At 48.2% G+C, this 24,678-nt stretch overlaps 3 protein-coding genes across 3 annotated transcripts; all 3 read right to left on the bottom strand.

Annotated features, from left to right (window-relative positions):
• Window positions 1-239: 239 nt before the first annotated feature.
• Window positions 240-1,427, bottom strand: EMH_0057350 (histone H2A, putative; the record flags this gene model as incomplete). The annotated part of the gene is made up of 3 exons (XM_038022897.1): window positions 240-376; window positions 467-610; window positions 1,229-1,427. 3 exons carry the CDS (start codon window positions 1,425-1,427, stop codon window positions 240-242), a joined length of 480 nt encoding a protein of 159 aa, XP_037878751.1.
• A 4,377-nt stretch (window positions 1,428-5,804) lies between these two features.
• EMH_0057240 (uncharacterized protein) lies at window positions 5,805-6,689 on the bottom strand (the record flags this gene model as incomplete). Its single annotated transcript, XM_038022896.1, is given in 2 exon segments — window positions 5,805-5,993; window positions 5,997-6,689. Coding segments are annotated over 2 exon segments (882 nt in total).
• Window positions 6,690-23,420: 16,731 nt separating this feature from the next.
• Window positions 23,421-24,302, bottom strand: EMH_0057130 (uncharacterized protein; the record flags this gene model as incomplete). Its single annotated transcript, XM_038022895.1, has 1 exon — window positions 23,421-24,302. The coding sequence occupies one exon, from the start codon at window positions 24,300-24,302 to the stop codon at window positions 23,421-23,423; it is 882 nt and encodes a 293-aa protein (XP_037878749.1).
• Window positions 24,303-24,678: the final 376 nt, after the last annotated feature.

Genomic DNA, 24,678 nt, shown 5'->3' with positions numbered 1-24,678 from the left:
ACACTACGGACACTAACAATAATTAGCAAGTTTCCCTGTAAAGCTTAGCAAATATCCCAAAGTCTGGAACTGAATTGATGTTCAGCAAGACTAATTTGGTCGGGGGCACGCCTGCGTTTTCTGCTGTTCTACGGCCTGCCCGAAAACTGATCCTGCAATTGGCGTCAACTACTCGAGCTCTGGCTTCTTGGGTTTNGTTCTACGGCCTGCCCGAAAACTGATCCTGCAATTGGCGTCAACTACTCGAGCTCTGGCTTCTTGGGTTTCTTCAGAGGCTGCGTAGTGGGACCTTTGGTCATCAGCGACCTGTGGATGTGCGGAATGACACCACCGCCTGCAATCGTAGCCTTAATCAGCGTGTCCAACTCCTCGTCACCTGCAGAGATAATACAGCAAAGCAGCAACTCCTAACTCAGCAGCTCGCACAGAACACACGGATGACTATCGGGGCATTTCCGAATCTCACCACGAATCGCAAGTTGTAGGTGACGGGGTGTAATTCTCTTCACTTTCAGATCTTTCGATGCATTTCCAGCCAACTCAAGAACCTCTGCTGTGAGGTACTCCAATATGGCAGAGGCATAGACGGCGGCAGTTGAGCCAACACGACCTGTTCGCAAAAAGCATTTACCCCCGTTAATGATAATGACACATCTGAAGAAGATGCAGCAACACCAGCAGCATTTAAAGGCACGTCAATCAGTACACAGGTACACGCACCCGCACATACACACACACTAGACCCAAATGTAAAACATCACATTATGCCCTGGTCATGTAGCATACTAAGACAGGACTACACCGCTGCATCTGCCTGTCCACCTATGTCTGCGCTGCTGACTGCGGCGAGGCCACCCCCCCCATGCAGAAAGGTCGAACATTTCTGCAGTTGAACCGCAATTCCTCGAGCTGGTTAATGGATTGGCAACCATGCCGCGAGATGAGCAATGCATATCGATGTCCAGACACGGTATAAACCCCCGCATCAATCGCGACAACAAACTCCCCCCCCCNCCCCCCCCCCCCATACCCCCCCTCGGTAAGACTAGTTATATTCTGCCCAGCTTCTCACCAGCATGACGAAATAAAAACAAAAAAAAGAACATTAAATGAGGAGAGAAAAGGCGGACCATTCACCGGTTGCTCGTCGCAACCAGGGCCTGGCGATGGGTACATCAAAACTGAGGGGGGGGGAGGGGGAGGGGGTAATGAAGAAAAGCTTGCTCACCTTCTGAGGAAATGCGGCTCTTCAGCATTCTATGAACACGACCAACTGGGAACTGGAGACCAGCGCGAGCAGCGCGAGAAAGAGGAGCTTTCTTGCCTTTCCCGCTTCCGGCCTTGCCCTTACCACCCTTGCCCATGCCACCAACTTTACCGCCAACCTTTCCTCCCACCTTTCCTCCAACTTTTCCAGCGCCGTCCATTTTAAAGACAAAAAGGAATTCAAAGAGTTGAGAAAAACTGACCAAAGAGGATGGGTCAGTTAGCGTTGAACAGTAACACCCGCGCCGCTAGAGCCGGAAGCTGCACGACTGGGGTAGTGCTCTGGAGAGAGCGGCAGAGAGTAATCAGGCAACAGAAGTAGATGCGAACCAAAAAAGCATTAGAGTGCAAGATGTATCACTTTGACGCACCAGCAAGCAGCGATAAGCAAACAGGGTGTCACTGCAAGGGCTCGTGGCGTGAGCTCGGCCAGCCCTGCAGTCTGCCACCCCTACCACGAACTGGCAAGGCAGATAAAATTACGAATGCATGCTCGAGTTATGATAAATGGCCAGAGTTTGGTAATAATGTTGCTTTTTGTGAGAGTTCGATAAGGAGCTGAATGACCGGTTTTCCACTGTGGACAAGTCTCAGTCTGCATAGCGTTGCGCGTGTACCGTTTCGCAGCGGTTTTCGTGTAGTACCACGCTGTCCTCAACGATTTTTTCGTTGCAGAAAAAAATTCTGCTTGGTACTAGTTAATTAATATATGCATAGACTAGTGGTCGTGCTGTGCGTGCAGTGAGGGAGGTAAGCAAGGGGTAGGTCGCTGGGGTGTCGGGTGTGCAGTGGTGTGGATATATGTCGCCTCGTTGAGTTTCTAGAAGCAACGTTTTGACGGAGACGCAGAGAAGCTCTAGAGTGTACTGCCCAACCGCAGAGAGAGTGTAGTCCCGGTGTTTGAGGGGTGTTCAATGTGAGATGAATGGTTATATGCGTGCATCATGCGCATGCGCTCAGCCAGAATGTGCAGGAGCACATCCAGCACCTGCAGCGCCCTCTGCAGCTGGTATGTGCAAATGCAAGGTTTACAGAGGCTACAAAGTGTCAATTTTCATCGGAACAGTTAGTGTCTTGAGCTTTCATCGGTGTGTAACGGGAATTGGACCAGATATGGCGAAAATTGGACGTGGTCACGTTGCACTGCACACTCGCAAGGACGTTCAGATGTTTCAAAGTCTTGTGCCGAAACTCTATACCCAAATCCGCTCGCATTGCAGCCCCTCTAACTGTCTGTATAAAAAGGACGGACATGGCAGTATGGACAGAGAATGAAGAACTCCATACGCAAGTTCGCTCTCATTGCCGCCCATCTAGCTGTCTATATAAGAAGGAAGGGCAGGGCAGTTTACATGGACAGACAGTGAAGATGCAACCGCCAAGAGCTTCATCAGACACCTGACAAGATACCCGGTGCTCGCACTCTCTGACATTTCGACATACCCTACTTTTTAACAACCGATGCTGTTGGACTGATGCTATCTCAGCAAGATGACAACTCTAAAACACCAAATATTCGCTTTGTAGTTGCGTTGTTTCACATAAAAGGGCTCTATGCGTCACGTGGAGTGTAAAAACGTGTCAACACTACAGTTGTCTTCCCTCCGTAGCGTGCTCCCAACGGGAGTGCTCAGTCTCAGAAAACAACTGCGAAGAGCTGCCGTAGAGTCCGTTTACCCAAAAATAAGACTCCCCAAAAGCAGCTTATTACGAGAGTCCTCGGTCTTATCTGGGGACAGCTGCGAGGTGCACGAGAGTCAAAATACTTAAGATACGAGTTTCCAGAAAACAGTGATATCCGCTTTCAGTCCCTGACCTGGTATAGTGAATACTCACTATAGCCACGGAAAAGACTGCCGTGCTCGTTGTGCTAGAGTGAGGGTCGATTGAACAATGGGAATGTGCGTGAGTGCCGATTCATGTTTATTGATGAATGTTTTGTTGATGAATTTATTTGATATTGTTTACACAGAGGCGCATTGTTATGACTATGGGAGAGGCTGACATGAGATTTGGTGCAAAAGGTGTCGCAACATCTCAGGCCGTCTCCTCCCAACCCTTAAGGCCGGGTCTAGTGGGGTTGCAAACAGAACAAGTCTGAGACTAAAATAAGAGAAGAAACATCCTTTAAGCATTGTTATCTTCGTTATTTTGCTGAATCATCTGAGTCTCCGTAGCACAGGAGAGTCTAGTTGAGGATGTGAGTCAACATTTGCCTGCCGTCTCGTTATATTCGGCACTGGGGTTCGAAGGATGCGCCCCGTAGCAGTCTCTCAGAGGGATAGCCTATTAATATGTCATGCTTACTGCAGATATTATACTAAAGTGTAATATTCTTTGTTATCATGAACAAACATCGGCATAGCATGTGAGGGAATGAGGACTCAGCCCACACATCATCAGCTTCCTGGGCGAGCAGTAGTTCAAGTGTTATGGATTCACAACACCCTATCGTGTGAGGTAACTTGGATCCTTATCAGGTCTCACAGTTGGGCTTTTGCGTGCTTTGTCTTATCGTTGAGGGCAGAAGACGCATAGCTGCGGGCATTGCTTGTGCGCATCAATTGACGAAAGTGCGAAGTTCCGACGGGCCTATGATCACTAAAGCTCCAAAGTCCCTCTAGCTGGCCTGCTGTAAGGGTTTTTTCACACATTTTCCTATACAGCTTGGCATTCGCTAGAAGCATCAGAAATGCAGGATCAAAAACCTAGCAGCTTGATAACCGTAAGTCGGTTCGATATTGTCATGGCTTTCTGTACGCACTTCAAGGTTTCGGAGTGCTAATTGGAGCAGCCGGTGGAAGAAAGACCGAAGTGGGCGACAGGCAAAAGTTGGGATTCTTCGGTACAGCTGCAGCATGTGTTGTGATCTCGCAGCCCTACGAGAACGTGGAGAGCTGGCTGCTGCTCAGATGCCCATAGCGTGCTGTGTCGCTGAAGGGTGGATAGCCCTGTTAAATCAGACGAAGGAACGCCTATGATGTCCGACCGTGAAGCTCTCTTACTCGTGAAGCATCGATTAGACTCTATGGATTCCCACGAGGCAAACGGCAGAACGCGCAGTTGTTGTTGCCCGACAACCTCATTAGCCAGAGTGCAATTAGCAAAGGAATAGTCTGTGGCATCATCTTGCACGCTGGCGTCTTGTTCTTCCTCGCATAGCCCGCATTTTTTAGACAGATCCTGCGCGGTCATTTCCAGCCTCTCCTTCTTCGTTAGGAGAGGGGTAATGCGCTCTGGCGAAAGGCTGAGGGTCTCCTCTATCGAACCTCTTTCAGCTACATCAAAAACGAATGAATCTGCACAGGATTGTCTAGAAACTTGCAGTGTGCTGCTGCCGCTCTTGTTTTCCCAGTCTTTCGCAACTAGTGAGTGGTAAGAATTTTGCAGGAAAGGGATGAACGAACCTTTCTTTGAACTTGCTGTGGAGCCCCAGTATATTTGCTGAACATTCTCACTTTTATTTGTCCCCAACTGCGCCTTGTCACAAGCAATGTGCGGCAATATATATACATAACATCTCGATTGATGGAGGGACTAGGCTCGGAAAACATCGCTGAAGCTTCCTACACCTGCCCCCACCGTACTAGAGGCATTAGGTGCCCTAAATGCAGCCTTCAGTGGTTGTTGGCACAAAGATGTCATACCCCAATCTTTGGTATTATTTCCCTTTGAACCGCACCTGAAGTTGATCGGTCTTCACGCAATCTATCTCAGACTTTAGCTTTTGGGCGACTCCAAGCGAAGGCCCGTCTAATCGACCTCCTCCGGAGTCGTGCTCCAGGCGGCTGCAGTGGAAGTTATCTGGAGAGTACTGTTGTTTTGCGTGAATAAGATAAGGGGCCTACGCGCTCCATAACCGGTTTTCACACAAGCCTCTGTATGCAGACGTCACTATTGCTTCCTGAAGCAGTTCACTCCCTCCCACATGTTCACCTGATGTGCTGCACAATACATAGTTTGGCAGTATTGGTGACCCACTCCTTGTATCTTTGGAGACTGCAAGCAATGACATCGGTTTAATTTCCGCAGATTACTTCAAGAGAGTCGCGAAACTTTTTGGCCAACTAATTACAGGTAGAAGTGATATCTGGATGCAGTGAGAGAAGCTATGAGTGCATTCTCTTTTATGCGATTACTGTCAATGCAATAACGCTGCAATATTCGTCTAAAAGTTTTTAACACGTTGGCGCACCGTATCCGGAAGCGTTGTTGCACTGAACTCGGCTGCAGCAGACGCTGCGGCAGCTGCGGCATCAATGCCTGCCGTAAGAGGCGGCGATCTAAGAGCGGGGCCGCAGTAGCAGCTGCGTGGACTGAGGCAGCAACACGTACACTGCACAGCGCATGCAGCGCAAACGAGGATATTTCGCGCTCAGGAAGCAAAGTGCATCTGCAGGAAGTTCTCTCGGTTCGCATGATCATGCTAAGTTAAACTCTCGTCTGCAGCGCGCATAATGAAAACGGAGGTCACATACAGGATTTCACAGGCACAGCATCTGCAGCTGACTAAAAAAATGGTGGGAATTTCATCTATACTAGGGCCTTACTGCGGTATCGCTAGTGGGAATGGGTGCTCTCGCTGTCAGCATTTCTTGCTCATCTGAGATATGCATGGGTAGCCTCGCGCTGTTTTCCTGCAGAAGCCGGTTTCTGACGGAATCTTCAACAGTCTTTCTCTCTTTAGCATACTCGATACGAATCTTGGCTAGCTGGCTCTCCCTTTCNGCATTTTCCTGTTTTCTTCGAAGTTTTCTCGCAGTCAGCACAGCATGCACTGCAGCTTCTCCAAACATATGCGCGTTCAGCTCCCGCTGCTGGTCCATCTTCTTGTCGCCCACAGCCGCAGACGTGTCATCTAAAGAGCTAAAGTATTCGGGATCTCTCTGTATTCCATGAGATATAAGGTTTTCTTCGCCTTTTGGTACGCAACTTAGAAGGTTCTGCTTATCTTCTGGAGTCGCTGTAACATTTTCAAATGGGCGGGCACTTGATTGAGCACCACTGGAAGCCTGAAAGAAAGCAGACGCTAGCGATCCCGTGCCTTCGGCACTTCCTCTCGCAGGGAAGCTCGCAGCTGTCGACGCTCCTCTTACCTTCCCAACGCTGGGATTTAATCCTCTTTTGAAAACCTGGTCACCGCAGTGCACGTTATCACTCCATCTTGGTGCAGTTGAGGTGGGCTTTGTGTTTTCATTGCCCTTTCCCTGCTTGTTCTCTTCGCATACGCTGGAAGCGGTGACTCGAAAACGAGCTTTTGCTTCGCCTGTTAGCGACGCCCTTGTCGAATTCAGCACTTTGGGCGGTGGATCCGTCTCCCTAGCAAAAACGTAGAATATCCACTTATATGGACATGTATTTTCGCCTACAGCTGCAGAGCGTTGAAGGTTAAAGCGGCTGCACATTCTCAACGGTATCTGCATCCACTTGCAGCAAAGCGGACTTGCTGTGCCGTGGAAGTCTTGGAGGCTCGTAGTCGCATACTGCCATAGTACTACCGTCTTGATTTTGAGAGAACATATATAGCTGCACTGTGACCGCTTTACGTGAAGCCTCGAGAAACGGCAGTTCCAAAATCTCTGCAGCGGTTGGAAGTGTGTGCGCTTCCCCCAAGAGCAATAAGTGCACAAGCTGTGCTACTTCAGGCCGATAACGCTGAGAAATCGGAGGGTATAGCTGTTGCCGGTGCATTATACTTTCCGGTTTAAAGCCCGGCGTTTCCCGAGAGACGGTGCCCCGGCTTGTTTGGCTCCGCAAGCTTCTCCCATTTACCTGTTCTGCAATGTGGTATTGCGAGGCGCGAGTCGCTACGCAGCACGTGTACTGCGGTGGTTCAAGGCAACATAATTCGTATAAAAGCCGCCCAAGCGCTCTGACGTCAGCACGCGCCTCACCCTGTTTGTCGGCAGGTGTGGCAAGAGCATTATTCATGCGTACCGAGGTGCCTTGGTAGGTAGTCGTAGCATAAGAGCGTGCCTTTATTTCAAGCAATGACAACTTCAGGCGGCTTCTCGCTTGGTCCATGAATAAAAGCTGTTTCGAGCTAATGTTCCCGTGGAAAACACCGCGCGTGTGGAGAGCGTCCACTGCCGCCACTGCCTGGCAAAAGAAAAAGCATGCCTGTGCTTCGGCAAGGTATTCCCTCCTTTGCCGACACCGAAATAACAAAGAGTGCAGGGACCCTCCCAAAGGGTAGGGCAGTATTGCAAACTGTTCCCCTGGAAAATCCTCCAACGTATCTTGAGCCCCCCAAACGAACGGGTGTTGAATATACAACAATGAACAGACGCACGCGTTCGCGTACGGATCATCACTTCTGATTTGGTGACCCTCCTTACGTGAGCAGGCGCTGACATTGTTACCACCCCTACAGAAGGGAAGGGGCAAGCCAACAAAAAATGATTTCTGGTAGGGCTTTCGCAGCACCAGAAATTGAGTGGAGCCGGAGCAGTCCACGTTGCTGTAAAGTATATTGTACTTGTTCATATTGTCGAGTTTCATTCTGTTCTCCGTGCGCCGTATATGTATATAAAAAGCAGCTTTTGGTCTTTATTGGCCCAGCCGGCCGCCACTGTAGCTCTCAAGACAGTGACGCTGGGGTGCTTGAACACTACTACGTATGAGCTCGCCAGCTTTCAGTCGTCGTCCATAAATATGAACTGATGTATTCCTGCGGTCCCCGATGGGGGGAAAGGCATTTTCCCCGCATTGATCACTATGCTCCTTTATACGACACGAGTCGTCAGGCCAAGTATTACGCAAGAATAGTGAAGCAATACAGCTCCCAAGGCCTTTCTAAAAACTGGATTGGCTGAAAAACTCCGGTAACAAGGGCTTACTCTATTGGCTCTCCCTGGTATTTGAACTCGCCGGTAATCTCAGGCTTCCCGGCTGACTCCCCCCGGTGGCGTCCGGGTGCACCTGCTCGTCGCAGCCCTTTTGAGCTCATGCGTGGGGTCTCCTATAAAAACACACTTCTTTCTGTAAATTTTACGCAGCTATATTGTTTGTTCCATACGTACATTGTGAGTTGTCTCTTTTCGCGACACTTGGCGCCTTTGCCTCTTCAAGCCCTTTCCAATTCCAGCAGGGTCGGCAGCATTTGCATCTAAAGTGAGAGGAAACCTCTTGAGACCGACTCTCTAATTCGCCAATATTTCTGACTGTAGAACGCTTATCCGAAGCACTATTTTAAGAATGCATAGCTCATGCAAGACAGCACTCACGCCGTCGTTCCGCAGCACAGTACAGGCTGTAATATACGTGCTCCCTGTGTCGCGCACTATACTTTAAGTTGTCTTACTGTCTCTCCAGTGTCAAAGCTGCACTCCGCGTGATTCTGCATTGCCCCATTCTTTGCCGTCCTCTAATTTTTAGATTATGTAGGAACTTCTTCTCATCACCGTTGCCATATTGCACTCCGATTGCTTATTTAGCTCTAAATTTCGCCCGCTAAATGCCGCTGAGTTATCGTACCTCACAGAAACCTTTTTGCTTGAGCGCACTGTCGAGACAGGTACCGGCTTCCAACTCGTCTAAAAGGTTCGCTCGATGTATTCCGACTTCCACTGGCTTTACTTTTTCCAGTTTGTTCATCTTCGTCCTGACGGTGGTCGACTATTTGAATTATGGCTCTCGAGAGTATTCCGTAGTGGGCATTGCAGTTGCCGTGGACAATCTGCGTCACAGCGTCTCGAATGCTATCTTGTCACTGTAATTTACTGTGTGCCAAGTATGGCAAGCTTGAACTTCTGATCAACGCAGTCGAATACTCCCCCTAGTTGCTCTAACTTGGTTGCCGCTATTCTGGCAATTTGCCCCTCAGCAGTCGTATCTACGTATCTGTACTAGCGTATCTACTGCAAAAACCTCACTTTCCTGCTCTCGGTACCCTACCATCCCGGGATAGTCTCCAAGTGATTGGACGCTGATGGCCTCAGATAACCCTTATCTAACCCTTATCTCAACTTGTTCGGCAAGCATCTGTATCGCCACAAAATGGTCTACCTTCGATTCCAAACAGATATGGGAGATATTGTTCCGTATGCAATGCAGAAACAGAGTAAAAATCGTCTGTTAGGGGCGTCGTGCGAGAAGGGACGCTTCTGCGTGGGATTTTTTGTCTGCCATTTACGGGCCACGAATTGGCAAATGCAGGCCGATGAAAAACGAAACATAGTTTGCTTCATCCTACCTCGTACGACCGCAACTGCTGATGAGTACACTCCCCAGCGTAACGTTTCTGGGGGGATCAGTCGGCGCCTGGTCTGCGCAAATATAACCGACAGATATGCATGCAATTCAGGTTTTAAGGAGGCCTCACGGTGTACTCATATAATGGTCGCGCTTATTAGTGAGAAAGCTATCTCTGGGATGCAATACATCGTCCAATAACGCAGTTTCGCATATTTGTCAGCTCCCAGAGTTCGACAACTACAACAATTGGCTGGTTTGTTTCATAGTGGCTTGAACCAAAGAAGTCGAAAGCTTATTAGATCGAAGTTCGCTTCGATCAGTTCGAAATCCCCCAGAAGATCTACTAAGAAGATCTACGTGTTTGTTCAAAGATTTTCGAACTATAAATCCTAACTGGAGGTTACAGTCTTTACTGCCGACTGAGACGCGTTACATCATGTTAAATACAGAAGCTGTCTTCGGCACGTCTGTGAGCCAGCCCTTTGGCCTTCCCTCAAAACTTGGACGACGCTACTTGCTCAGCTACTTACTCCCCTACGCCAACGGGGTGTCTCAACTCGTGACGGAAGTTCGGGGAGGTTTGGTTTGTGTTATCTTGCTTCGACTTTTAACCGAATTTGAGCAGGACAAAATGGTCGTTTGAGAACAGGATAATATAATTCCGAATACGTCTCGGCTGTCTCTTTCACTTCGCTACGGAGGGGCAAAGCTTTTCTCTGCATGCTAGCATGGATACGCGAAATATAAACAGATGTCCAGAGTGCGGAGAGTCACTGCGTACGAACCTCACGCTCAGCACACGGTGTTAGAGAGTAGGTGGGGTCAGTAAAAACCGAGGCTGTGCGCTAACTTGCAGGAAATCAAAGCTGATCCGGGTGCCAGGAACTGCAAGAGGAAGAAAGAGACCCACCGAGCGCAGGCAAGACCCTGCAGAAATTTGGTTTCCGCGCTGCACAGTTGTACGAGTGCTAGTGAACGGGCGTTTTAGCATGGTCTGCGTGAAGTTACTTGCGTACAGGCTAGCTATCGAAGACCAAGTAACTCTTCAACAATCGTCTGCACGAAAGAAGACTTGGTTGTGCACGTATGCGGGGTTGTCTTGCAACACCAATCGGGAAGAGGTGCGATACAACAACTCATCTCTGGCACCTGGCTCTTGCCCCACCCCCGGCCCCTGGGCCGCCGGGTTCAGTGAGTCTAGTGACTGGACAGGACGTCAGCTGCTTACTGGGAATTCTTAAACTTGTTCAATCTAGTTCAACTCGCAAACACCCTCCAACAAGATACAGGACTCTTGTTACCGCTGAGAAGCACGAGAAAATGGACGCTAGGATAGCTGAGGATGGGCACCCCAAATTGCACGAGGGTCTTGAACCCAACCTTACGGTGCAGTTTCCGTTCATAATTCCGATGCATGCAGACAGTCGATCACGAAGACCAACACATAGAGCCCTTCCTTATAGCGTTTACAAAACGTCCAGGTGCCATACATTTGAAATACAAGCCGGAATTGTTGCCTCACTAAAGGCGGCTGTACATTTTTCAATGAGCTTGCACTGATCGTCAAAACGAATACAGAAAACTAGCGACTGGGGATGTTTGTACGTTTCCTTGCCTCTAGCAAAATTTAGTGGTGTTATTTCAAAATAGTAAACTGAGTATAGCTCTTCATACGTCTACGCCAAGGGTCGCTTTTGCCCTTACCCCCCGATTGAGCTTTCAAAAATTTTGTCCTGTGGCTGTTTTCCCTGAGAGGAAATGTGTTCACTTTATGAAGGGCCAAGTGCGTTCCCAATTCCGAATTCGCCTTATGTAGAATATTTGGGCAGATGCATCCATTGAGGAAGGTGCGATCAAGTTCCGAGGGCCCTATGATCCGTACGACCCCAAAATCCCCTTGGTCTGGCCTTCTGAAGGGGAGTTGCTCAGGCTGAGACAAAGGATGGCTCGGCAAGTTGCAATATCTTGCTATACTTAGTTCCAGCTACCCTTTTATCTAGTCGAAACATCACACCGCTTTTTGGTAAACAGTGACCAACGCATTCATTAAGTACTTACTCAGTAAATAACAATTCACATCAATTCCATGTTTAAGCATTCTTAACCCTGCTCAGTGAACACGGTAAACTGCCAGTTGGCAATCTTGCCGTGAATGCAGTGAATATTCACTACATCCACTGTATCAGGAGACAATATGTCTTTGACTAAGTAGTGGCTCGCTTCGTCAGATAACGTTGGGAACGCGTTGCTGTGTAAAAGTGGGTATTATGTCGGCCATCCATCCATTAGATTCTTAGAGGTGTTCACGGCCTGCATGACAGTTCTGAGAAAGCCACAGCCTGTCTCACGGAAGGCCGGTAGAGCAACCGCTCACGACTCTCTGGGCACATGGCGAAACGTTTTACGCGGTATGTTGGCATTATGCGGTTATGCAGCACTAACGGCATTTTACTCTGTTGCTGGGAGACAAACCGTGCCTCTGGAACTCCAGGAGATGTAGGTAAACAGTGCTAGATCCATCTGTAGTATCGACACACTGTCAGGTGCAGCGGCGACCATCTTAGGATTACACACAATTGATGACGATAAACTAAACTAGGTTTTCAAACAAATGACTTGAATAGAAATCGGAGAGCTAATTTCTCCGAAAATCTCGCCGATTCCCAATTCCGTGGGCAACCCTTGCGATGCACAACTGTGCAACAGGTTGATATCTTACTAGCACCACTAACTAGGCAGTAGTGGCCATATATATGGTAGTCACTACAGCAAATGAGCATACTTTTTCTGCGCTTATCAATTAAGCTGTGAGGTGGCAGCAGCCCAACTACAGTTAAACGGGGGCGATAGCGCTGCAAACTTTGGGGTGTTCTGAAGGTTGCACGATCTGATGAGAATTTAGGGTGCTTTCTGCTGGGCGTATAGGCGTCGACATATTTCATGATATGGTCACAGAAAGCTAAATATATCTGGGGCCAGTAACGGCAAGCGCGTTAGAGTGCATCTGTGCGAGTGTCAACTGCATGAAGGATCGCCATGAGCCGGGAACCGCTAGCTCGCTACGGCAAGCTTCTCGTATCCCGCAAAGAGTAGTGTAAATGTCATATGCGGTGTCCCTCCACTTATGCGGAGCCAGAGTAGATACGAAGGGTATCCGTTTCAACCCGGTTACGAGCAAATAATAAGGTTTCGCCACGAATCCACACAGGCGGCCTGGGGTACGCTTCGACGGTTTGCCCATCGCTCGGTGCTGATCGAGCCAGCGCTGCTTGCGGACGCCGAAAGCCAGCGTCAAACTGCAGCGCATACTCTCCCCACAAGCTGGTATTTCCTCCAAAGCGCTCATGCTGCTTCTTCTAGAGTTAGATCATGCTCGGACGCTCTCTCAACGCTGCTTCTTGGAATGCACTTTACGGATCCGCACAATTTTCGTGCATGCCGAGTGGAGCCTTCGGGATTTTTTACAAGAATTAGGTTTTCCGGTGGGAAGCAGCCGGCTTCAGTCTTCTCACTTGTGATAGCTGGCAAAGCAACTATTTCGCGTGTTGTATAAGCGCTCTAGGCATTTTCTTTTCCTTACATCATTTGGTAAGCATCCAAGTCACTGCCGGCCGTTTGGAATAAAAAGCTTGTACTCTGGGGGAAGCTCATCCTCAGCATACAGTTTATCCGAGAAAAATATTCTTCTGACTCGGCAGTTGGCATGCAGCTGCATTTTGATGCATTCCACGAAGTTCGTCCCATATGCCCTCCTTGTAAAGTCTGCCAGGTTGAATTGCACCTGATTCCACCCTTCATCTAGTCGTAGCGGCATTGTGCATACGAAGGGCTGGACTCTTGTTGCACTCTGTACACAGAAACTCACAAGTCCTAGTACGCGTTGACTGCAAATTTGCTCCAACGTAGTCATATCCGGTTTGCTCGTAGTCGCTCAGCTATGACTACTTCGAACGCCTGCAAGAACTGGATAAGCTCGGTTCAGCTACGTGAGTTCAGAATTCAATGCTTCGGCGTGTCGTAACCCACTTGGTAGTTTGATGCCCGAAATCGTCTGCGGACATTTTGGTCGTCAAGAACCTGTACTTCGAAAGTAAAATATTTTTTCATCTGAGGCAGAAAGAGGCCTATGGGTCATTCAGTGATTAAATTTCATTGCTCCAGTGGCAGTTGCTTTTCTATTAGCATATTTTCTCTTGTCTACAGGAATATAGCTGCTACGAGCGTTCTGAAGATATCCCGTTAATAAAGATGTGCTTGGGGTGTCATTTGTATGCAATTCAACTATACAACGCACTGAGGTAAGCTTGGTTTTCGCTGGAATTGTAATGGTATGGGGGCGTGCATTGGTACACCTAATAAAATCCTGAGTTGTTACAAAGTCGAATAACCTGGAACTACCTTTAAAATATGCAAGGCTCACATTTTTGACAATCATGACGAGAATAGGCAGCTTGATTCCCAGTGATATTCTGTTTAGGGGGCACGTGATGTAGGTCGTTGACACATTTGCACCAAGGATTTCAATTACAAAGGACTGAATTTCTTCGTCGGTCACCCTCTTAATGTGGCCATTTTGGACAGCTTTGTCCCACAGCTGCAGGGGCTGCGACCTGCAAAAGAAGCACTCGCTGAAAGAAGGGTCATTCCTTTTCTCCTTTTTTAGGAGATGCTCTAGGAAAGGCTCAAACGCCCGTGTGCTCTTGATGCTCCGTAGCCTACAGTTGTTTCCAATTAGTTTAACGGTATGTCTCGTGTATCAGGCACTTTTTTGTGGGTCTTCAAAATGCGCAGGTAGAATTACCCTGACTCAAACTGCTGACTCTTTTATTTCTTACAACTGCAGTAGCTCTCGAAAACGTGTCTCCTTCATGAAAAAGTCTCTACTATATTGAACAGGATAATCACTGCCAATCATTCGTTTTCGTGTAAGTCTAAGATGCTCGCCAGTTTACTGCTCATATTAGCTACTTATTCAAACTAATTTCACTTAAGTTCCTGTTCGATATTGACCGAATTTTGTGGAGGCATCTGCATTGTGAAATTGCATAGAAGGACCCGATGCTGTAAAGAATGGATATGAATCCCGACTGTAACGCGTTGGCGAACATCTTCAGGGAAGACGCCTCCTCAATGAAGAATCGTTCGGACTGGCAAAGGCATGCAACTCTGCAAGACCCTTCTTTTAAAATAGTCAAGGCCCTGCAGAGTGATTTACTGCAATTGGCAAATCAAAACTCATGAAGACGCCCTCCGAAGGCCAACATCGGATGAGGCGCCCTTTTGGGGGGGACGTAACCCTCGGATTAATTTGAAGTTGTTAAAACACTGTATGCCGCCGGAGGATCAACCGTGCCAAAAAAGGTGTTCTAAGAAGGAGCTCTTGTCCTCCATCAATACCAAGAACAAGACTCCTGGTGAGCAGAGAACAACTTCTAGACGGTACTCAGTAGCAACAGGAAAAATGCGCCATTGGCAATAGCCCATTTCGGTTGCCTTCCCTTTTCCTTCAAGACACATGTTTCTCCTGCTTCTTGCATGGAACCTGGGGCTGCCCGCCAGATGCATGCACTGGCCATGGGGCTAGAAGACAGATGCATGCACTCAACAGACACTGAATTTAAAAAGAGATACGTATTTTAAACAGGCTGCAAGAACCTTCGTGACTTCAAAAGCTTTGGTGTCGCCAATATACAGAACTTTTTAACTTGCTACTACTTCAAAAGCGAGCTCCCCGTTAAGAACAATTATGTGTTGACCCGCGACTTCCGGCGTATAGCGGGCAGAGCGAGGCTCCAGCCTACTTTCGTTAGTAAGAGCCCACGCTTTTCATCTGCAAATATCTTCTTAGGCGGTTTCCTCATCTCCTAATTAAATGAGAGTTTCTTCGGTAACATGCAACAAGCGTATTCCATGCGAAGGAGTCTTATGGGTCACCATGCTGCTCAGAATCATGCAAAAGCTGTCTTCTCAGGGACAGAAACGCTTCAACTGCAAACATCTCAGTCTCCGTAATTCCTTAATTCACTATACTGTCCAACATGTTAATTTAGATGGGCTCAAATATAGTAATCGTCACGGAATGCATAGTTTGACTAGCTGCCTGCAGGATGCATCTGAGTGCTGGAACAGAACGGTAGCTCTGTTGAAAACCATGCAGGCATTTAGCACGTATTGAAAGGGAATCTCTCTGTGATATATATATATATATATATATATATATATATATATATATATATATATATATATATATATATATATATACGATAAATGAGATCTTCGAGCGCCCGTCCCACCGAAGGGACAGGGCTCCGCCAAATATCGCTGCATGAGGACAAATAGTCCTTTAATGTGTGTTATGCAAATACCAGATCCCTATACGCAAGAAGCTTGTGATTATATGGTAAGCTGGCGTGTAGCCGGTTTACCTGGCAAGTTGGGGGGATCAAAGGACAGGTACTGCAAGACTTCAACGCAAAGTAACTGGAGAAGAGTTCTGCGGGAGCGTTCTCGCACTTCATTCTTGCTTTCCCCAGAAACCTTGAGCTTATCATGGCGCCAGTCCTAAGTAAGCAGCGAAGTCCACTGTCTCTCTTAACAGCCAGACTGCTGTATTATTCCAGTTAGTAGGTTTTTCGATTGTATTACTGACAACACCAGCGACTGCGATTCAGTTTCCGGCGTTGCGGAGCACATTCTGGACGTTCCCAGCGCATATCCTGGCCCTCACAATTTTACCCAGGGTACGACGAAGCATATTTACCCTATATTGAAGAGTGCGCATGCACAAATTTACTCAATCTGTTTCTAATAACGGACCGATTGTTATGCTAAACAAGCTTGAATTACCCTTACAAAGCCCTGAGGATACTCCATCGCAAATAATACCTACCTGCGAGCAGAACGCACTGACCCAGACTTGTTGCCTCTCGACCCAAGGAGCCAGCTTCTGCTGGTTTGGGACTGCATGTGTGACTGGATCAAACAACAGCTCCAGCAAGGCAACGGAGTAACTGCAAAAGGTTTTGGTGAGCTCTTATTTTAACTTCGATGGTCGCTTCTACCATAATGACATGAAATCCGTGAGCACGTGCTCACTTTAACGAACTGTAACTTTTTTTTTCAAACTTCGCACCACACACTTGCATTGAATTTTCACTAGACTAGCGGTGAGAGTTCAGCAGTACAAGTGTTGCACAGAGCCTCTGAAAGTTATTTCCAAAGATAGCTTAGATTGGCGGAGCTCATCCTTTTTCAGGTTCGTTTACTTTTGAGAGAACTGTGCACAAACTACCCCCCGTCATACCTGAGCTAAACCACGTAGGCAAGGAGGCAGAAGCTGTGGAGCCTCGTTTCGTGATGGCCGCCGAGCTTGCTGCTGAGGTTCACCGACAGCCTAGTACCAATATGCTGGAGAAGAACCACAGCAAAGGTTCAATTTTCCAGACAAAAAACATGAAGTGAGGCCTGCGAAAATGCCCCAATCTGTAGGATAACAATAACTGTGTCTTGCTTATCGTCCCTATGTGCTTGGTACCGTACGTTGTAGGACTTCAGACAGGCAGCGTAGACCTATGCCAGCACAGTGTTCTGCTTATTAGAATATACATTTCTTAACAAACTGTTCTAAATCTCGCCGTTAATGGATTTCTTTGCTGACTGTGTATGTACCTGCATGACTACCGCTTACTAATTGCGTCAAAAGATTTTTGAACCCAGTTCCTATTGGAGCGGCATGCTTTCTGGAAACCGCCGTAGTGGCATCGGCATTGCGAGCATTCTTCTCTGCCATACCACAGTTAAGTAAGCAAACTAGAGCAAAATCCCCCGTCCTGCCTTGACTACTTAATTACTGCCTTGTATGGCACTAATTCATCTAAGGGGAACGCCCAGTTGTGCATTTCAACATCGGTTGCTGCAACGGGCAGCAAGTACTGCTTGCTTGTACTGGTTTCGAATCTGTTTACTTCGCGATTCTTCTCCTTTTGTTTTCCTTATGCACCAGCTTAAACTCTGTGCTTTTTGTTGGATACAGTTGGCAACAACTATGACTTGGCGCTTGACTTTAAATTCTGTAGAGTATGGATCCAGAATAAGAAGATGTCATGCAATTTCGACACTTCGCTAAAGAAACTGGCTCAGGTAAATATAATTATATGATAAACGTCCAACCTAGGAATTCCATCAGCATTATTGATGCATGTGTCATTCTATTTGGGCACTCACAGAACAGCACAGGATGACGGAGTATTACTCCACGCACAATAATAGACAGTGGGAGTTCGTTTATCTATCTCCTGCTACAACAGGCTACCCTTGACTCCAAAAGAGCAAATGGACCTATCCCCGTCAAAAGCAGCTGGAGCCGCTGCGCCGATGTCAATGCTATGGCATCTTTTCTGAGGCATCCGAAACAGCCAGAAGGAAAACTGCCCGCAGCGACAGCACCAACAGTATCGCAGAGAATAGCACAGATGAGGCTACAACAGGTGGACAACCTGAGTATCGTCACCTCCGCCACTGTTTCTAAGAGCCACACGTAGGCCTGTAGGCTTGAGGGTAAACAGTTAAAGAGGCTTCGCAGGTACTCTGTTTCTGCACACTTTCAGCATGTGGGATCTAAGTTGATTTCCGTCAACGCTTGGCTCCGATATTCTTCCAATATTGTCCAGTGCCAAGTTACCATCAAACAATTGACAAGAGCCTTACTGCATATCCTTAACGGGCTGCTGCCCCTTTCCTATTTGGGCCCCCTGTAAAGGTTATCACCCTTTCCCCATGGCTTCTCACGCCAGACTTGTTACTCGTTGCTCATCATCTTCTGGCAGCCGTGATTAGCTTTTCTACGCCACCAAATTTCGCAAAACCTATGGCATTTTCGCCAAAAGGTGCCGATTACCGGATCGCCGTCTTGCGCAGCCTCGGCATGAGATGCCAGGCCTGATATTTAAACTCCGCATGCATGCGTGTGGATGCAAAGAGATTGCATCCCTAGAAGTAAACGCAGTTTCAAACGTCTTCAAACGGTGCCTAAAAGGGAGTTTTGCTGATGCGGCTGCCTGCCGTAAGCCCGTGTGGCAGGGAAAAGCAGTTGCGTTTCGATTGTCCTGCAAGCCTTACTCGTGGACTGGGAACCAGACGACCGGCCACCGGGAAACAGAGTCAAAGCACAAACACACACACACACACACACACACACACACACACACACACACACACACACACACACACACACACACACGCACGCACGCACACACACATACACACACACACGCACACAGATAATCCTGTAGTTAGCATACGAACATTCACTTGGCCTTCAGTACGTTGCTTGCCAGCAAATCTAAACACTAGATAAACGTTTACAGAGGTAAAGGCTGCAGTAAAGGAGGTTTCGTTGAAGCTTCCTGGTATGCAGACGTGAGACTGGCTTGCATCGCTAGCCGCAGCGAGGTGCGCTGCCACTCCTCTTAGGCTGTCTCCTCCCCGCGTCCCCAAGGCCCTCAGCTCAAGGCCAAAGATGCCTGGGGACAGGGGAAAGAGGTCAGATGCTTTGGGGGGGGAACTCTTGCATCAAGACTTGGGCTTCATTGGAGCTCATCTTGGTCCTTCAGTAAGACCGGAAGCTCGCTTTACAATAATTTACCAAAGTAGCTTGATTCCATTCCGTCTTCGGAATGGGTTTACAGTAAAATAGCCCATTCTCCGACCCCTTACTCTCCAGAATCCCTGCTCTACACCAAAACACCGTTCATTGATCCCACGTTGGACCTGGCTGTTGGAAGCTAGCCCGAATACCCGAACCCGCCAGCGTCAATGCGCAACTTGCAGAAGCGTGGGAATACAGGAGGAAAGCACGAGAAAGTCAAGTAGGAAACTGCGACAAACGACGTTCAGCAGCCACTTTCAACACGTGCAACTTGGTTCTTCCCACGCTCACCGAAACGCCCACGGTACCAAGCATCCAGTAGGTTTCTGCGCTAAACTATTCCTTCGCAATACTGGCAGGCCTCTCTCAAGTGAATAGCAGCGACTGTAAGCGCCAGCATGGGTAGCGCAGCTCAGAATTGCGCCGCGTTCCATGGGTGAGCTGTAGCTTGTCTGCCATCAGGGAGGACTTGTTCACAACTATCTGTATATGCCAGCATAACGAATCCCTTTCACACATGCAACTAACGCTGTAGAGTACTATTAAACGCTTTCTTTGCCCTCCGCAGCTATACTTCACTCAAGTAGACGTACGCGTACCAAATTCTACATATGCGTTTGCCTCTCTGCCCCCACCCTTTCTCGGGTAGACAGGCACATGAGGGCGTGCAACCCGAATAAAGGCGACGAAAAGGAAACTGATAGAGGGGAAGGGCAGGCGGCATCTGCCAATGCTGCTACTATTCGCTGCTGCCGAGTCAGCGGAGAGGCGACTGATCATTCAAGGTGCTTTCTTTGGTTTGCTGTGATTGGAGGCAGGCTTTTCATGTGTGCATCACAACCTAACAAAAATATGTTATAAGCCGCTACCTGAGTGCAACATGAGAGCACAAGTGAAACAAGGATCTGGCCAGCTCCAAAGCATGCCAGGACTGGAAGCATTGTTGGCGGCGTCCCGGCACTGCCCATTAGTAGAGGGAGGACCACCAACTACTCCGGAACCACAGCAGGCGCCTCCCAAACAATTAGCTTTTAAAGAAGTTTAATGCTTAAACTTCCTTTGCAAGTGCGGGAGACTATCTACAATCCGCATGATGATATTTCACGCATTTTTTCTCGGGAGAATTTATACAGTAAAATGGCGTCAACGCTGAAGGAGTAGTGTAACGAGAGTCGTCGATATTTTTCGAGGGCCACAGCTAGCTACAGTGGAGTTAAAAACTTACTATCACAGTTTCTGAGAAGCATTTGCGCGGCCCAAGGGTGCGGCGCCTGGGGAGAGGAGGTTTCCCGGCATGAGTTTCAACGCTCCTAGCTGTAAGTAGCGTTGAAAAAGCAACCCCACATGCAAACATACCGAAGCCCCCTAACCCTGTACATAATTGTTGAACACTCCNGTTGAAAAAGCAACCCCACATGCAAACATACCGAAGCCCCCTAACCCTGTACATAATTGTTGAACACTCCATAACCAGCTTGCCCACAGGTAGAGAAGCACGTACCAACTTCGCACAGACCATGCTAAAAAATGGGCATATTTCAAGGACCAGATAAGCAAAACACAGGGAAAACGTTTCTGATATGTACCACGACTGCTTTGGAATGCGATAGCTCATCTGAGGCATGCTCTCAGTAGTATCAGCTGGAACAACTGATCTTTTGAGGTCGCCATGACACCTCCCTTGCCTAGGGGCAGTGGAATGTACTCCGTCCGGAAGGCGACGGGCCGCTGCGGGTTTCTCCACACGGGACCCCCACTGCGTCTCGGCAGAGGTGCAAGACATACAAATAAATTGTGGAGTCCTCAAGCTCACTGAGTACCTCTAGTAGGACGCTTAGGGAAGGTGAAACTCGTTAGCTTGCGGTTAGGGGCTTTCTAGGCAGTCAAAACCGAACGCCTTTGCCCAGCTTTGCACAGCGCGTTGTTGCATCAGGTGCTTGTTCTACCAAACCTCAGGCGGCGTGAGGTCCAGCAGTCCGTGTTCAACATTTTAGAAAAGGCCATCTACACGTATCTAAATCCTTTGTCGTAAGATGTTGAGCGTTATATTTTTCCAATATCCCGGGTTTACTGCAATGCCGAGCACTACAAAAATACAGCTCGTGCATGATGACCCACCGCCCTAGGCACATCGCCAACCAGCAGCGACCTATAAAAGCAAACGCAAGTACACGTGAGTCCCACATACCCGCTATGTCGGCTCCTAAGGTGAGGCCGTCGAAAGAGTGCTCACCATTACGCGGTTCTCATTTTTCCCTAATTAAAGTATATGCTGCTTGGGAAAATCACTACAGTACACCCAGTCTTTTAAAAGGGGGGGTGAGTGAGTATATCTGTGCCTGCTGACGGAGGGAGGGAGTTGTGCATCTGAGACTGCTATGAAAATTCTCCAGCCGTCCACCTATCGACGTGAGCTGGTCTGAACGAGGGGATGAAGCAGTTACAAACCATATTTCTCCGCCCTTTTATGTTGATAACGTCTTTGGGGTGCTTGTTTTCCCATGTTCGCGATCATTCCAAAGCTGTGTAACTGGGGCGGCCATGATGGCCTGGCATTGGTGATACACCCTCTATCGACATTGAGATGCGCGGGAGTTCTCAGAGGAACAGTTATCTTGAATATAAGTACAAGTGTTCGTCTACCAAAGCATAGCCCATGTTTTACATGAGAACTCCGGTTGAAGTATGCATTTTGCCTCTGCGCTGGTGAAACCCAGAAACGCACAGTCAGTACTGGGGATCCCTACCCCTCGACCAGGAAATCCGTTGTTTGGGAAAGGAGACAGAAAAATAGTGTAGACACGGACAGCTCAAGACTTGCTGCTTCTCCTGAACAAGTTGCAATAATTTGATTGAAGAGGAGAAGGTCCAGGGAAACGTAGGGAATAAGCGATCGAGAGGAAGCATTCACGATTGCGAAAGAGTAGAATATCGAGGTACCTTCGGTAGGCAAGTCCATGTTACCAAGAAGCCGACTCGTTTAGAGCCNTGAACGCTTCCTTCCGACATTTTATTCCCCACATTGCGCATGTATAAAATACTTTAGGTAAGCTACAAGACGTTGGATCCTAGAACGAGTACGTCGTTCGTGTCAAATTTTGTTTAGACTAAGCGTTTGTAAACGTTCTCCGTTGTGGAGTTGCGTTTACCACGTATTTCACAAGCATTTTTTTCAAGGTGGCCCTACCATTCTTGCGGTGACTGCGGCGACTGCTAAAATTCTTTCGGTGGTCTCAGAGTTTGAAAAACTCCTTTTTATATTTTCAAGCTCGTTTACGGGCAAAAGAAGTAGTGCGCTTGGCAATCATTGTTTTCACGTAAAGGGAGCTGTGCCTCTATTCTTTCACTGCTACAGCGCACACCAAAGCTCAACTCTGTGTAGGAATCATGTTTCTACACATGGCTGGACGTTGGAATTGTGTGCCAAACTGCCCGCAGGCAAAATGCCTCCAACCGCTCTGGAACAGCGCGAATCACGGTGTAGGGGGAGTGGCATTCTGACTCGTTGAAAATTCAGAGAGGTAGCCTACTGATAGGTGGCGTTTGCATCCCCGCTCTGTGTAGACACCTGGCCCATTCCCTAAAAAAATGGGAGCGTCTTCTGGGGTGTATCACATAGGCTAAAGTCTCCTCTCAGTACACTTCAGTGCATCCGGATCAACAAAAGACCACTGTTTTCAAGCCCAGTTAAGCCTTGTCAAATTTTGTCTCAAAGATTCACCGGAAGACGGTCAAATAAGAGCTTAGCATTTTCAGGCAGGCCCAAATTGTATGAAACGTGGCAATGCCTTCCGGCAAACTGCGTTGCATTGTCTACTGAACTTTGGCTCTGTGGATGGATAACGCAGCGGTATGCTAAACCAGTCCATCCTATAGACTGCTGAAGCCTTGTACATGAGGTATCGAAGTTTTTTTTAAATTATGAAGCGCCCCTGTGAATGCAGGGCTTGCTTGCAGAGGTAAAAATTGAGTTTGCGAAAAATGTGTACGACACAACTCCTGAGGGACAATACAGAAGTCCCTTGATGACTCTAAATTCACCAGTGGAAAGGTCTCACAGACACTGCTATGCTACGGTAGAGACAGAAATGCTTGCCTCCCCTTCCACGGTTGCAGCGGCGCAACGACTCTTGTATGCGCATCCGGACGTCTGCTTACCCCACAGTTCTCAAGCAATTTAGAATGAAGATGGACCTAAAGCAGCTTCTAAAGCCTGAAACATGTCGCATGCATTCTACTAAGAGAAGCACAGGTTATCTGGGCAAAATGTGCACAACGAGTCGTTAGATAGTCAGAAAACAGTTCCTTTTCGTCAAGAAATCGCAAGCTGCTTGTTGATACCCGTATCTGACGCTGTTGGTACTTCCTCGAAGCAAAGGGTAAATAGGGCTAGAAGTTCGGGAAGTGGTGAGTTTATTGACTGAGTAGATGGCACTCCACCAAGCCAGCAAATAAGCCTTGCCAGCTCTTCGATGCTAAGGGGAAGCATGGGTAGCTCAGAAATGCAGAATGAGAATTGTTTTTGCAGCGCACAATTTATTTGCAGACCTAACGGCCGTTGAATGTGGGCGAACACGTCACTGGAAGTTGAGTCCAGTCCCGCCGCTTTTGCAGTAGCAGCAAGTCCCGCATGATGGGCCTTCACTGAGGTTACCCAAGCCTCGACATCCCGAGATAGCACCTGCGTGTTTTCAACTCTGTCAGTCAAGCTTGGACTGCCTTCCACTTGATTATCACCAATTGATGGCAGGCATGTTCGGAGTCCTAGAAGAGGCGCACCATCGTCTGTAGGGAGCACCGCGGATTCGTCGAGAACAGTTAGTCCAAGAGTATCCTGCACACCATCTGGCCTGTCAGGCTTTACACAGAAGTCAGCGTCTCCTAGAAGCATTGAGCATGCTGGGTTGGATGTTCGGATATCTGTCTTTAGGCTAGATAGAACTGTAGGGCCTCCACGCAGGTTGCGGCGTAAGACAGCCTCAAGACCTGGGACCAAATTGGGCATGGGTGAATTTGATGACGCAGGAACTGCTACATTCTTGATACTTCCCGTACCTTCGGTGTTGACCGAAGGCAAAGAATCTCCCTTTGATAGCTCCGGTGAGCCGGCTGTCGACGTAGAACTGAAGATGCCAGAGACACCACCAACATCACGCCCACCCTCAGCCACGGTCGTCGTACTTGCATCGCTCATTTGCAAGTGCGCCGGAAAATAAAAGGATACAAGCTAGAGTGATCTGGATCAATATTAGTACTCCTTGCGAGGCGGCGTTCTGCAGCTATCTCGACTGACGATCTTGCAGCAACACCAGTGGGTTCCCCCCTCTGTCGCCAGAAATTATGCCTGTAGCTTTCAGAGAAACACTTCCACTCCAAGAGAACAAAAATGCCATTCATTTGAGGTGCTTCATATCATCTCAACACTGGTACGCTGCAGGCGTTGCATGCACCAAGTCGTTCACATAAGAGCAGGAGACTCGCATATCTTCGAAGTCCTCCGCTAATTAACCCTCGCAGTCTGCAACTCGTAAACTCAGCTATACCGTCTGCAAAATCGAAAGTGTTTCGAT

The sequence above is a fragment of the Eimeria mitis genome, genomic scaffold, assembly GCF_000499745.2.
Source record: "Eimeria mitis Houghton genomic scaffold, Emh_scaff62, whole genome shotgun sequence".
Taxonomy (NCBI): domain Eukaryota; phylum Apicomplexa; class Conoidasida; order Eucoccidiorida; family Eimeriidae; genus Eimeria; species Eimeria mitis.
This window is presented reverse-complemented; position numbering and strand designations above follow the sequence as displayed.